Source organism: Leuciscus leuciscus (assembly GCF_965113295.1).
Source record: "Leuciscus leuciscus genome assembly, chromosome: 21".
In the NCBI taxonomy this organism is placed as follows: Eukaryota; Metazoa; Chordata; class Actinopteri; order Cypriniformes; family Leuciscidae; genus Leuciscus; species Leuciscus leuciscus.
Genome location: NC_138745.1, coordinates 9,869,431 through 9,883,816, shown reverse-complemented (window position 1 = coordinate 9,883,816; position 14,386 = coordinate 9,869,431). Strand labels below are relative to the sequence as shown.

The following is a 14,386-nucleotide window of genomic DNA, read 5'->3' as shown; positions in this document are numbered from 1 at the left end:
ACAAAATTCAAGATGGGTTGTCATATTGGGAGAATTATGTTACCAATGTCGAATGAAAAAAGTTACTGTGGATTTGAGTCTTAAAATTCCAATAACTAATAAAGTAAAAGTTTGGTTTAAATCACTGCGAATGTTTTAGGCAGTAAAAGCATATTAAATAAAAAATATTAAAAATGGATATATTATATATAAAGGGAATATTTATATATATATATATATATATATATATATATATATATATATATATATATATATATATATATATATATATATATACATAAAGGGAATATTTTAGAAAGACTGTTGTATTGTTTTCAATGATGTGATATTTAGTCATTTAACTTTTACATTTAGTAATCAAACATACATGATGTATTTAAAATTTATATTAACATAATATATCCTCCTGTTGTGTTCTTAGTTTGTTTCGTTGACTGACCTCAACTCAGAGGGAATAAACTCAACGACCAATCAAATTAATTTTTTGCACCACGTGACCAATGCCGTCTCTCCTGAACACTTGGTGGCGCTGAAGCACTAAATCCTGTACTAATTCGTTAGAAGAAGAATGGTAGTCAAGATGGACGCGGAGCTCTTGTTGTTTTTGGTTTCTGAGAACAAGGAATTATTTGATAAAAACCACAACGAGTACAAAAATACGAAGCGGAAAGAAGTGCTCTGGCAAGGAATAGCAGACAAAATGGGAGTCGATGGTGAGTTTTATTTGTGTATCTTGCTATGTTGCATTACTGTCAGCGCGTTAACAAGCTTCATCTATGGCTGTGTGTTTGTACAGTGGAAGAGGTGAAAGCTAAATGGAAAAATCTAAGAGACACATACACAAGAAAAAAGCGACTGGAGCAGGATGGTAGTCGGAGTGGACGGGCAGCTAAGAAAAAGAAGCAATGGAAATATATGCGAGTGATGGACTTTCTCGATCCCTCCACAGAACACAGAAGGTATTCGAGTGTATTTTGTATGAAGCCTGTCTTGCACCTACAAATATACTATTTTATCAGTGCTTGAACAGTTTGAAAAGTTTCCATTCCATAAATTTCACTAAATGTTCAGTATTCAAAATCCGTCTGACAGCGGTGACGTTATTGTAACATTATGTACAGTTGTGCTATTGGTCCTTTCTTTCTTAAAATATTTATATACTGGATCCTGATTGGTTCTTTCTTTCTTGCTTCATTTGCGTAGCAAATTGTGTAGTCTTTCAGTACATTGGTGGTATTTAAGGGATAGTTCACCAAAAGGGGAAATTGTCATTTACTCACCCTCATGTCATTTTAAACCCAGCGTAACACAAATTAAGAGAGAGATTTTGTTCCTCCATAGACCGCTACGCAACTACTCTGACGCTTCAAAAAGTTCATTAAGACATCGTAAAACTAATCCATATGAATTTAGCGGATTAGTCCAAATTTTATGAAGAGACATGACCGATTTATATGATGAACAGATTTAATTAAGGCTTTTATTCACATGTAAACATTCATCAATTCACACATCTGTTGTGGTAAACAGAAGCTCAAACATGATCGCTTGACGTGCGAGAATCAGTGAGGTTCATTCTCGTGTTACGCAGCATGTTTGAGCTTCCGCAAGAACCAATGAGGTTCATTCTCGTGTTACGCAGCATGTTTGAGCTTCCGCACGAACCAATGAGGTTCATTCTCGTGTTACGCAGCATGTTTGAGCTTCCGCATGAACCAATGAGGTTCATTCTCGTGTTACGCAGCATGTTTGAGCTTCCGCATGAACCAATGAGGTTCATTCTCGTGTTACGCAGCATGTTTGAGCTTCCACATGAACCAATGAGGTTCATTCTCGTGTTATGCAGCACGTTTGAGCTTCCGCATGAACCAATGAGGTTAATTCTCGTGTTACGCAGCATGTTTGAGCTTCCGCATGAACCAATGAGGTTTGTTCTCGTGCGTTGAGCTTTTGTTTATATTCGCTGGTCAATGTTTACAGTAGCCTATGTGATTAAAAACCTAAATTCAATCTGTTCATCATATAAAGCAATCATGTCACTTTAGAAAATTTGGACCAAACCACTCAATTCATATGGATTAGTTTTACGATCTCTCTATGAACTTTTTGATGTGTCAAAGTGGTAGTTTTGTAGCTGTCAATGGGGGGACAGAAAGTTCTCAGATTTCATTAAAAATAACTTCATTTGTGTTCCGAAGATGAACAAAAGTCTTACAGGTTTGGAACGGCATGAGGGTGAGTAAAATGATGAATTTTCATTTTTGGGTGAACTAACCCTTTAAGCTATGTTCAACTTCAAAATAGCATATTATCATATTACTCATACTATTTCTGCTGTATAGAACACTTTTTATAGTAAGTGATTTTCTAAACGCAGAGCAGACTGCAATACAATGCATGCAACCTCCTATTTCCAGTGTGACCAATGTATTCTGTATGTATAACTGTATGTATTATTTTATTGTACTGGCAAAAATTTTCATTTTCGTATAAAATTGAAAAATATTAAACATTTATAAATGAAATGTATTTTAATTTGGAGATGACAATTGGATGCTGCTTACAGAATTAAACACAGTTTACAGTACATGAAAGATTAGTACACTAATAACTCGACTTGTTTACATATATGTATAACTATAGAGTTCTAATTTTATAAGTATAGAATAGTTGTGATATTGGTTCTTTTTTCTTAAATGATTTACATATTGGATTTGATTGGTTCTTTCTTGTGTCATCTTTCTTTACCTTAAAGGCTCTGGTATTTTTACTAGATATTTTTATTATTACTAAAAATAGCATATTACCAAACTGCTCATACTATTTCAGCAGTATAGTAAGTACACTTTATAGTAAGGGAATTTTCTGAACTCAGAGCACACTGCATTGAATAAATCATCCATTAATTCAATACACACAGACTTGTCACAAATTGATCGTTTTTTCTTATTAGATTGAACTGGCTAGAATTCTGATATTTTATTATAAAATTGAATTACATTTTTGTAAATAAAATAAATTTTTTATTTTGCCAATGATAGTGTATACTGCATAAAATACTATTCCTCCCCGAACATAACTGTCACATTACTTAAGTGTAATAAAAGCATGAATTCCATGTTTTTTGTAGTGTGCACTATTATATAAACTATTATCTTTATCTTCTCGACTGTATCAGACAATTAAAAATCGCAATATTATTTGTTTATACGCACAGATTTTTGTAAGTTTAATCACACCCATCTGTTACAATGTGCTTTTTTGTGTGTTACAGAAATAAACATGTAAAAATGTTCTGATTCAACAGTTTACCTGCCAATTATTCTTCTATTTATTTAATCAAGTAAAATCCTTTAATCTTTGGGAAATGGTGGGAAAATTTTATTTTAGGGTTTACACGGCAACGATGTGCTAAAAACAGAAAGGTTTTTGCGTGTTCAGAATGATAACAGTCAAAACGATCCCTGTTCACACGGATCCGTCACTTTGTAAAGAAACCCTACTTGCCTTCAGACTGAACTCGTCTGAGACATCACCATTTTCACAAATTCGTGTTTTTGTCGTTTACACTGATATAACGGTATTTTTTTTTAAAACGTAGAAACCAGTTTGTAAGTTTGCGTTTTTAGGTAGAACCCCAAAATGTCGTTGTGTGAAATGAATAGCCAAAAAGCATAAAAAGTGTGTAGGGTAAATGGCCCCTTAATTTCCTTTACATTTTAGCAATGGGTTGTATCATGTATCTGTTCTGTGTTGTAATGAAGCATACAAAACCTCATGGTTATTCACAGTGGTTTTTACTGGTGTACAGTGTTATTTTGGACAGCATTCCCGGCAAAATCGAGGACGACGAGCCAGATGAAGACAGCGGAGCCGAACCAGCCAGCACCAGTACGGGAACGTCCGTGACAAGCCCAGGAGCTATCCGGTCTGGCATTGTAAAGAGAAGGCGATCAGAGACACTAGAGCTGTTGGAGAGGTATTTGGCCTCTAAAGACTCAAGAGACCGAGAGAAAGACGAACAACAGCAAGATGAAGTCGATTTATTTCTTCGGAGCTTAGCACCCGCGTTAAGACGCTTACCTGCTTCAAAGCAGTCCTTGGTGAAGCTTCAGATCCAAAAAATACTTCATGACGCAGAGTTTGGACAGCCGAGCTTTCCTCAGATTTCCTCAGTATCACCAAGTAATCAGTTGTTACTACAGTGTAGTGTTGTAAAACCCAGTTGAAATACTTTTTTATTGAAAATAAATGTCACTTTAAAAGAGTGATTTTGTGCTGGTTCTTTTGTATTTCTAATGTTGAGTGTTCTAGTCTTTATGCATAAAAAGTATAAGTATATAAATAGATTTGTCAAAACAAAAACTGAAACCTTAGACTTTCATTCTGATCAAAACAAGTTTATTATACTCAGATTATCTGCTTAAACAATAATACATCCAACACTACAAAACCATTGAACGGGAAAACATATACAAATCATGTTACAGTAACACTTACATTCTCATTTGTTTCACAAGCTGGTATGAGCATGAAAACACAGAACAGATTCACACTAATCTAATGTACTGTAATAAATGGATGAGAGTGTGTGTTAACTTATTATTCTGGTGTCTTATGGCTATTAAATGGTCAGTATCCATTATAAAGTGTCCTTTGATTATTATGTACATTTCTAGATTAAAGCACAAGATAAATAACATTTGGTAGAAATAGCCCAGTCTGATGAAACTTTACTTTTTCTTGCCCTTCTTTCCCGCTGATGGTTTCTTGCAATATTTAGCCTCCAGATCTGAGATGAGAGAGTTGAATCCACTTTCTTTGGACTTTTGTCTTTGCTAAATAGAAAACAATTGTCAGGATACATTTGTATTATTATTTTTTATTCATGCTTCTTAACAGGTGGTGACTTGAACACATCTGATAATAGCAGAAAAAACACCCCCCACACACAAATAAATATACTGTATATTATAGAATACAATTATTATGTAGTATGATTATGCAGCAGAGTTAAAAATGATTTCCCTCTAATAAATGAGATGAGCATCAGACCACTGCAACTGAGTAATTAAATACATTTTTAGATGATTTCACATCTGTCAAAACAGCTGAAAAATCAAATATAATCAATAGGAATATGATTTAATTGTTTATCACTTTTGACCAATAGGTGGTGCTGTTACCAAATTGATGTGGTGTGGTCAATGTGAGGTGACAATTGTCAATATGCCGAAGCTTTGCAGAGTTACAGCCTCAGAATCAGCTTGGCATGATTCTGGGCAAACCGTTCAGAAGTTATAAGCAATAATAGCCATTTTCATATATCCTGACCAGTAGGTGGTGCTATGCCAAAACACTGCAAGTAACCTCAGGTCATGCTTACAATGAGCTGTACCAGAGAATGTCTAATATGGCGAGAAGTTTCACTCTCCCTACACTTCCGGCTTCTGAACTGGTTGCAGTTCCACTCTGATTCCATATGAGGGCGCTCACAGGAGTGCAGAATGAATGGAGGTCAATGGCGGTATACCCCTCAAAATCCACTTTTCTCAGGATATAATTTTTTGTCTAGTAATTTGAATGTTGTATTCGAAAGGAGATGCAAAGAAATTACACATTGCTGGGTGTTAGATTTTTTAGAGTCACTTATTTGATTTAAAAAAGTCTTTCAAAATGTCAATGACGTCAGAATGCTGACGTCATTAGCAGAATGCTAGCGTGTTATGGGCAACAACAACTCAACCTGTAAGAAATCAAAACGACATAAGTACTCGTTCATTCAACTTTCGACCTAAAACCCATGTTGAACTTGCAAAATCTACAATCACATCTGAGATTTCTCAACGGCAATCGGGTGAAAGAGACAAATTTAGCCGTCTAGCCCCATTGACTCCCATTCATTTTGCACTCATGGCGAGCGCCCCCAGTGGAACTCTGGTGGTACTACAACCAAAATTCGGTACAATAGGGCTTAATAGGGAGTGGACAGGCTCTCCGTAGACGGGCTCTGGCTGTACCAAGATACGTCTTAATACGCTAAAGCGTTGCGGAGATACAGCCTTCGATGTGCCCTTCGATAAATTTGTTTGCACGTTTTTCAAAAACTGTTTGGTTAATGAAAAAGCTTTTAAAAACATTTTGCCAGGGCGGTCTAAAGATGATGTGAGTTAATTTTGGTGAAAACTGGATGAACCATCAGGAATGAGTGGCAAAAAGTACCAAAAAAAATCTGTAAAGTTCAAGGGTTGTTAGCATTAACATAAGTGAAACTTTGGACAGTTGTTGGCACTTATGCGGGTTAGAGACTCAAATTGCTCTGGTTATTATTCAGACTGTCCTCTATCTGTGTGCCAAATTTCATAACTTTTTACCATTTGGTTCTACAGGCAGCCATAGACTTGAGCGGAAGAAAGCTAACTGAGACCTTTGGTGCTTGTCTCCTAAATATATTAAAATACAAAACGGTAATTTTAAATATTAAATAAACAATATTCCTGTTTTACTGCACGCTTGATCAAATAAATGGTAGCATAAAAGATCTTACCGACCCAAAAATGTAAAACTAGCATAGTTTTGAAAGATTGTTTTTCAGACATTTAGCAGATTACAGCAGCTTCGGTTACATCTCAATTGTTTTTTTTACCTTTATCATAGCTACCAGGCTGTCCTCACTGTTCAAGCCCATCTCCTTCTGCATTTCCTCTGCCTCCTTGCGCTCTTTTTCTGCCTAGAAAGACAGGATAACACATTAAAAGGGCTTAAATCCTATTTCTTATTAAAACTTCAAAGTGGTCAAGTGAATCAGCACCTTTCTTTTGCGGTTGTTCTTCTTTTTGACACTCTCGTGAGTGAAGGCTTGGTAGGCCGGCACCTCTTCAGCATCAATGGCTTGCTGTAGAACATCTCGGACACGTGGCTCATCTTCAGAAGTACAGCACAAGGCGGACTCCATGATCCGATCCATGTCACCTTCATGTTGTAGGTACAGTCTCTTTAAGTCTTCTACCTCTTCATCAGAGCCTTTATACTGCTTCTCATAGTTCAAGATATCTTGCAATGTGATCTACGACAGAGAAGTATGACAATCTTTTTAGCAACTTCCTTTGGAAAAACCAACATATAAAACAAGCACACGAAATACCGTGGGAAACAATCTTCTCCAGTGCTCCTCCCAATTGCGATCTTGATCAAGAGAGTCTGACTCTTCGTCCACTATTCCCTGTTCATCATAGACCGCCCTTTGGTCCTTGTCAGCCAACACTGCATAAACCTTTCCCAAGACCTGTGGAAATGATGAAAATGTTATGTTTAAGGATGTATTTATTAGATGACATTTTAAATTTAACCTGGTACTCCTCTGTCACTTGACCGAATTCTTTTTTCTTTATTTTTACTTAATCGGAATGGTATGAAACTTTGTGACTTTTAGGGCACTTGATAGTGAACACAAAAAAATGTGATGTTTAAAAAAGACCAAATTGTCTAAAAATACTCCTTACTCTTAGCAGTCAAAAATGACCGCCATAGGAATGGCGCAATGGGAAATACTAAAATAATTTATCTAGTTGTTACACCATGGCATTATGTATGAATATAATTCTTCTGATGGCTTTAAAGGCCCATTCACACCAAAAAAGATAACTGTGACGATAACGATACAGTGGTTACCTGAAACTTGGTGGTGGCTAACTCATCACCAGGAGCTCTATCTGGATGAACCTGCAGAGAGACTTTATAATAGCCGCGTCTGATCTCGGAGTCAGATGCTTCTTTGCAAACACCCAGAACTTCATACAGATCAGAGGTCTTGAAGAGCTCCTCACACTGCTCCAGTAAACCCATGACTGTGTGAGAGAGAAAAAAACACACCAAATCACCCACTGACATGCTAACTACAAAACAATGCCTAGCATACAAAAGAATGCATGCGACTTATTTTAACGTGACACGTTATCACAAAAACCTTATGCTTAGAAGTTTTTAAATAGTTTTGTAGACAAATACAAATGTCCAGAAATACATGGATTTAACAAACTCTCGTGTATCTACCTCATCTTACAAAAACAACAGTTAACGTTAGCTGAAAGCAACTCAACGTTTTATTAATGATCTTACCGGAAACGTTGACAACTGACAGCGAAAAGAAACGTGTTCAAATGTGGTAGATAGAGATTAACAACTAAATGCTTTCAGCACACAGCAGCATAGGTTTACCCAAGCAACAACAGGTCGCGCCAAAATTTTGGCGCGTTGTGTTCACGTCACAAAACGTCATGACGTAGAACAGCGCTTAGTTAAATTTAATATTCATAAGTATACATTTACCAAACAAAGATCTATTTTTTTTTCTTTTGCTATCCAAGTAATTTGAAACTACATAGATACTATAATGAGAAAAATAAATAAAAAGATTATAACAGCCAACAATTAACTTTTATTATGCATTCTAGGACCCGGATTGTAATTGTCGCACGCTGTTGTACTTCCGTGTACTACAGCCCAGTAAGCCCACTGTTTCCTAAAGTATGTTTACAATCGTTTGCTCACTTTAATGAGCTCTAGGTAAGGGCTACAGCGCGACTTCCAGGGGTGTGAGTTTTAGTTTCAGGCAGAATGTCTCGCTGTGTTGCGTTACAGACGCATCTGGCGTCAGTGGTGGAGGCGTTAGTTCACGCCGCGATCGCTGAAATGTACAAACTAATGGAAGAGGAGAGACTGTCATTTATCATGAGTGATATTGCCAGCGATCAGTGTGAAGACGAGGAGACTGGGTCAAGAATGAAGAGGGGAAAGGAGGAGAGAATGGTGAGATTGTAAGATGATGCTGTTTAGAGATCTGCGGCCTGTAACCTTAAACATGCGACGCGTTCAAAGCCATATAAGCGCGTGTGTGCATATAGTATAAAGATCAGTGCACAGTAAGCGCAAGTCTCAACGCACGTGAACGCATCACCATATCAAAGTTTTCTTTCTTGGGGGATATTACTGTGTTTATTATAAATGATTTACCCACGGACATCATTATTTAAAAATAAATAAATAATGTGCCTTTGTAATCTTTAATCAAAATAGCATCCCCTCCTTCTTGCAACGACATCTCATCTCTTCTCTAATGACGTGTTTACTGGCTGGAGGGCGGGGCAACCTGTCACTCACATGAGAACGATCCAACGGTATTACACCAAGTGAAATATGGCACTTAAATTTAAGACATAGTTCATTAATACTCAAGTTGACCATTATAATTAAACAGCTGACCAACTAATAATATATCAGACTCAATCCAATGTCTATATATATATATATAATTGATTTGCTTTTGTTATCAGGAAAATTTTAACCAAGGAGTAAAAAATAAAAAATAAATAAATTTCAACTCTTTTACTTATCACAATTGCGGGTTTACATCTCGCAATTCTGTTTTTTTCCACTACAGATTAGAATAACAAAATAAAAAAGGGTTCTTGAGACTTATCTCACAAAATATTTTCTTCTCAGAAATGCGCGTTTATATCTCACAGTTCTGAGATATAAAACAGATAAAAAAAAGTCAGAATTGTGAGATATTTACTCAGAATTGGAGTAAAAAAACAGTTCCGTACAGAAACAAGCTTCCGTACATTAATAGAGACTATCTAGTTGGATAATAGCAAAGAATAAATAAAAATTGTTGGAATAAAAAAATAAATAAATCAATTGACTAATTAGAATGAACTGGCTAAAAATCTTTAAAAATGGCCAAATAGTGCCTAATTAATCAGCTGGTATATTGGTCTATCATTATTAATTTGTAATTATTTATTCTTTCAGAAGCAGTTTGCATCAGTCATGGAAGTATTGGGCAACGAGGCTCTTGGGAAAATAATCAAACTCGTTGATGAAACTAAATTTCTGTTGGACCTGGAGTGTAAAACGTTTTCAGGCAAGAGGGCAAAACGTCCCGGCAGTATCTTGAACATTCTGTCTGTTGGAGGACTTGGTAAGAAATCACATTCTGTCTTCATAGGCATAAAGTATTATTACATTTCTGTCCAAGGGTGTATCACTTAATATATATATTTTTTTGTTGTTGTTGTAAAATTTCTGTCATTTGTACATTTTAGAAGAGGAACATTCTTATGATGGAAGTGCAAGAATCCTGGAGACAAGAACAATAAATGAGGTAAACTGAATAACATGTACATCAAGGCTATTTAGCTTAATTTACCAAAATATAAAAATAAGGGCATGTGGGCGAGCCAGAATATTTTATCTGTTGTATAACTGTTGTATAACATTTGTTTACTACATAATATTAATGTTTATAGCAATTTTTTTTATTAGTTTTTTTATTAGTTGAATGAAACATTTCCACTAAGCAGAACATTCAACCAGAAACTGCATTTATGTAGGCCAGCTGATGTTTTAAAGAGGTGGTTGATTATGATTTCACTTTTCTAACTTTAGTTAGTTACATAAACCCCGCCCCCGGAACACGATTTATAGATTATAATGACAGAATATGCTAATGAATGACTAGAAGATAATGACATAAGCTACATAAATTCATCAACTAACCATTCACAAATGTTGTCTACACGTTGTCACTTCTTCTTGAGTCTCTCCATCTTTGTTCGAATCCGTTTTGAACATAAAAGGCTAAACGTTTTTGAAATTTTCAGTGCATGTCTGTGTGAGGTAAAAGGACACAAGCTGGTGTAGCTCCGCCCCCTGTGCTGGGAGCTGCAGCTCATTTGCATTTAAAGGGACAGACACAAAAACGGTGCGTTTTTGCTCACTCCCAAAAAGTGTCAATTTTAACATGCTATATCAACATATCTGTGGGGTATTTTGAGCTAAAACTTCACATACACACTCTGGAGACATCAAAGACTTATTTTACATCTTGTGAAAAGGGCATTATACCACCCCTTTAACAGGAAGAGTATGGCAGGTTCGCATTGCACACCTTCACTGTGTTTACAGACGTATTGCATAATAAACACACCGGTATTGGTACACACAAGTACCTGACCTTCTGTTGTAGTTGAAACAGACATTTCAGTTGTCTATAATGTCATTTTTTGGGGAATTATTTGATGGCATAATAAAAGGTGCCACACTGATTTTAAACAATGCCTGGCAGTTGAAATGCACTAAGCAATTCACCACAGATCACAGTGTTACAGTCTTACTTAGGAGACGTGAGATATATACACATACATAAAATAGATTTTGTTCAGTTTGTTTTTAACCATAAGAAAAGTAATCAACCTCAAATAAGGCACAGAAAATGTCAAACAGGTCAGATTTAACCTGTAGTCCACCAGTTGATTAGGCCTTATGTTCATAAAGAGCATGTACACTTAACCCTCCAAATGCATTAAAAAATGTACACCTTTTTTATTTCCGGGTCAGTTTTGACCTGGTGGAAAGTGAGCTTATAAAACAGTCAAAATGTCATTCTTTTTCACTAAAACCATATCTTCTCATTAATGAGTGAACATTAAAGTTTTGAATGCTAATGTGTTAATACTATGGTATTACTACATTTCTCCCCTTTTAATTAATAAAAAAGTAGAGAAATTCTTTGAAATTTCAAATATTACAAGAACTACAGCAAAACCACTGTGGTGCAAGAACAAATTTTTTTTTCAATATGCATAACAATTTATATTTTAATGTATCATTATATGAGTTTACAAGAACATATGAACTGATAATAACCTGTATTTACTCCATTGGAATGAATGGAATGTAACTGGTGCTGATGCTGCTCAAAAACAGTCAAATTTATGAAACCTACGTTTTCTTTTTCTAACAAAACAACATAATTAAACATAAATATTACTCCAGAATGTTTTTTTATATACTATAAATAAACTTTCACTTTCCAATTAAAAAGACAATCAACAGCCTGAATCTGCAATGCTTCATTAAAAGGTGGCAGCAGAGTGAAATGATGACTTCTCTTTTTTCAACTCTTTCTTTTTTTAAATTTAGACTATTTGGTCTTTGAACATTTGCTCTGTTGTTCATTAGATTAGCTTTAGCTTGGTTTACAGGAATAGTTCACCAAAAAATAAATGAAAAATTCTGTCATCATTTAGTAATCCTTACGCCTTATGATCTGTGGAACACAAAAATAACTTTTCTTGAAGAATATCCTGAAAAAGTAGTGCTTTTGATTCACTCTTTATGCACTATATTTGAATTTTTATTTGTGGGTAATGTTTTTCTTCTAACTCATTCAACAATACATTTTCATAAAACCATGAAACAGAAACTGTTATAAGTCTATAAGAGAAAAGTCACTGAATTGCTCTGCTATTTTATGATTAATTAATTACATAACTACTATATTCTCGCAGTCTGATGAGGCCACAGAAGAACGTCCAGAATCCCCACTGACGTTGGCTGTGACGATCAGAAATGAATTTGGAAAAGTTGACTTGAAGTCCATCAGTAGTGGTACGTTAATAATGTTAATTTACAAATGAATGAGACAGTCTGTCTAATGAATCGGTCCAAAAGTTATCAATCTTATGAATAACATGCTGAATCCAATATTTATATGGCAAAGTGGCAAAATATTTTTTGCTGTAATAAACAGATTTTTAGCCAATGATTTTGATTGCTCTCCTGTCAGGTCACTTCAGCACTTCTTCAGAAGACAGAGTTGCATCTGTTCTGCAAGAAGAGAACAGTGAAGATCCTCAAGACGCTGTTACTCTCTTTGGAAAGAGATCCTTTATTTGTTCCGAGTGTGGCAAGAGTTTCTCTTCTCAAAGCAACCTCAAATCACATCAGCGCATTCACACTGGAGAAAAGCCCTTCGGCTGTGTCCTCTGTGGCAAGGCTTTCGCCCACAAACAGAGTCTGTCTGACCACCATCGAGTCCACTCAGGAGAAAAGCCATTTGTTTGTAAAGTCTGCGGCAAATGCTTCGGAAAAGCCGCGCATCTCAAAACCCACGAAATAATCCACACGGGTGAAAAGCCGTTCAGCTGCAACGTTTGCGGAAAAAGATTTAACATTGCTCAAAATCTTGCCAGGCACCAACTCACCCATACAGGTGAAAAGGAGTTTCGATGTTCAATATGTCAGAAAAGCTTCACACGGGCCATCACGCTAAAAACGCATCAACTCATCCACACGGGTCAGAAACCGTACTCCTGTGTGTCTTGCGGGAAGGCGTTCCGCCACGCCGTCAACCTTAAAAACCACGAGCGCATCCACACGGACCAGCGGCCGTTTAGTTGTGACCTGTGTGGCAAGACCTTCCGCCAGGCTGTCAATCTGAAAATCCACAAACGGATCCACACGGGGGAAAAACCTTTCAGCTGCAAGGAGTGTGGGAAGAGCTTCAGTCAGCAGAGTAGCCTCATTTCACACGGACGCACTCACTCTGGAGAGAAACCCTTCGGCTGCAATTACTGCGATAAGTGGTTTAACAATACGAACAGTCTGAAGCTGCACCAGAGGGTCCATACCGGCGAGAAGCCGTACAATTGTGAGTATTGTGGCAAGTGTTTCAGTCAAGGTAGTCACCTGCGTACTCACAAACGCCACGTTCACGGAGGGGGGAAGCAGTACATCTGCGATAAATGCGGAAAAAGATACGCAGATCCTCGTAATCTTAAATTACACAAATGCGTTTATGCTTAAACATGGTGTGTAGGTGATCACATTTGTCATTATAGAGATATTTTGAGGCCATTTTTCTTTGGTTTATAAATTATTGAAGAAGATTAAATGAAGATAGCTACAATCACATAGAACTTTTTTATTTAAAATTAATATTATATTTTGTACCTTTCTTTACACGTGGATCCTAATTGAAAAAGCTCGATATGCCAGTCATATTTATGTTTGATGGAACACAAGATAGTTATCAGAACCACAGACAGAAAATTCTAGGTAATGATATCTACAGTTCTGATCATCTGTAACCCCTGATATTGACGCCTTATGCAAAAGATACCAATGTTAATTATTTATTTTATAATTCTAATGATTATATTTGTCTAATTCTAATTAATTATTATTTACAGCTACAGATGAGCGAGGTGTTTAAAACCTTTATTAAGACAAACTATTTAAAGCATAAGATGGCATCCATATGGTCAAGTACTTTATTACTGTCGTTGCCCTGTTTTCTGTCAAATAATTTATATTTGATTCATGAAAATGTTGCCAAATACAGTTTTCAATAAAACATTGTTATTGAAGACATTGTGTGAGTACCTTCATCTGCCTTTAATTATAAATTATAATGCATTATGTTGGTGAAGACTGCAAAAACAGGAGAACTTAGTATATTGCTGCATAGTCTGCAAGTATTTTTGGTATGGAAAATACAGGTTTGCACATATTGTGATTTTGGGCTCATTTGGGGTCAATT

General features: G+C 36.0%; 3 protein-coding genes across 4 annotated transcripts; 2 read left to right on the top strand and 1 right to left on the bottom strand.

Annotated features, from left to right (window-relative positions):
* Positions 1–479: 479 nt before the first annotated feature.
* LOC309485452 (uncharacterized protein) lies at positions 480–4,268 on the top strand. Its single transcript, XM_082152284.1, has 3 exons — positions 480–713; positions 797–959; positions 3,812–4,268. Exons 1-3 carry the CDS (start codon positions 569–571, stop codon positions 4,227–4,229), a joined length of 726 nt encoding a protein of 241 aa, XP_082008410.1. The 5' UTR covers positions 480–568; the 3' UTR covers positions 4,230–4,268.
* A 111-nt stretch (positions 4,269–4,379) lies between these two features.
* On the bottom strand, positions 4,380–8,272 carry dnajc9 (DnaJ (Hsp40) homolog, subfamily C, member 9). Its single transcript, XM_082152283.1, has 6 exons — positions 8,119–8,272; positions 7,672–7,847; positions 7,145–7,285; positions 6,812–7,066; positions 6,647–6,730; positions 4,380–4,838 (listed from the first exon to the last, which is right to left on the bottom strand). The coding sequence occupies exons 2-6, from the start codon at positions 7,843–7,845 to the stop codon at positions 4,734–4,736; spliced, it is 759 nt and encodes a 252-aa protein (XP_082008409.1). The 5' UTR covers positions 7,846–7,847; positions 8,119–8,272; the 3' UTR covers positions 4,380–4,733.
* Positions 8,273–8,451: 179 nt separating this feature from the next.
* Positions 8,452–14,215, top strand: LOC309485444 (uncharacterized protein). Of its 2 annotated transcripts, none has more exons than XM_082152269.1 (5): positions 8,452–8,808; positions 9,817–9,982; positions 10,107–10,165; positions 12,354–12,453; positions 12,632–14,215. In XM_082152269.1, exons 1-5 carry the CDS (start codon positions 8,617–8,619, stop codon positions 13,648–13,650), a joined length of 1,536 nt encoding a protein of 511 aa, XP_082008395.1. In that variant the 5' UTR covers positions 8,452–8,616; the 3' UTR covers positions 13,651–14,215. The 2 variants fall into 2 exon arrangements, with proteins under 2 accessions (XP_082008395.1, XP_082008394.1); XM_082152268.1 differs by having other exon boundaries at positions 8,453–8,808; positions 9,814–9,982.
* The last annotated feature ends 171 nt before the right edge of the window (positions 14,216–14,386 follow it).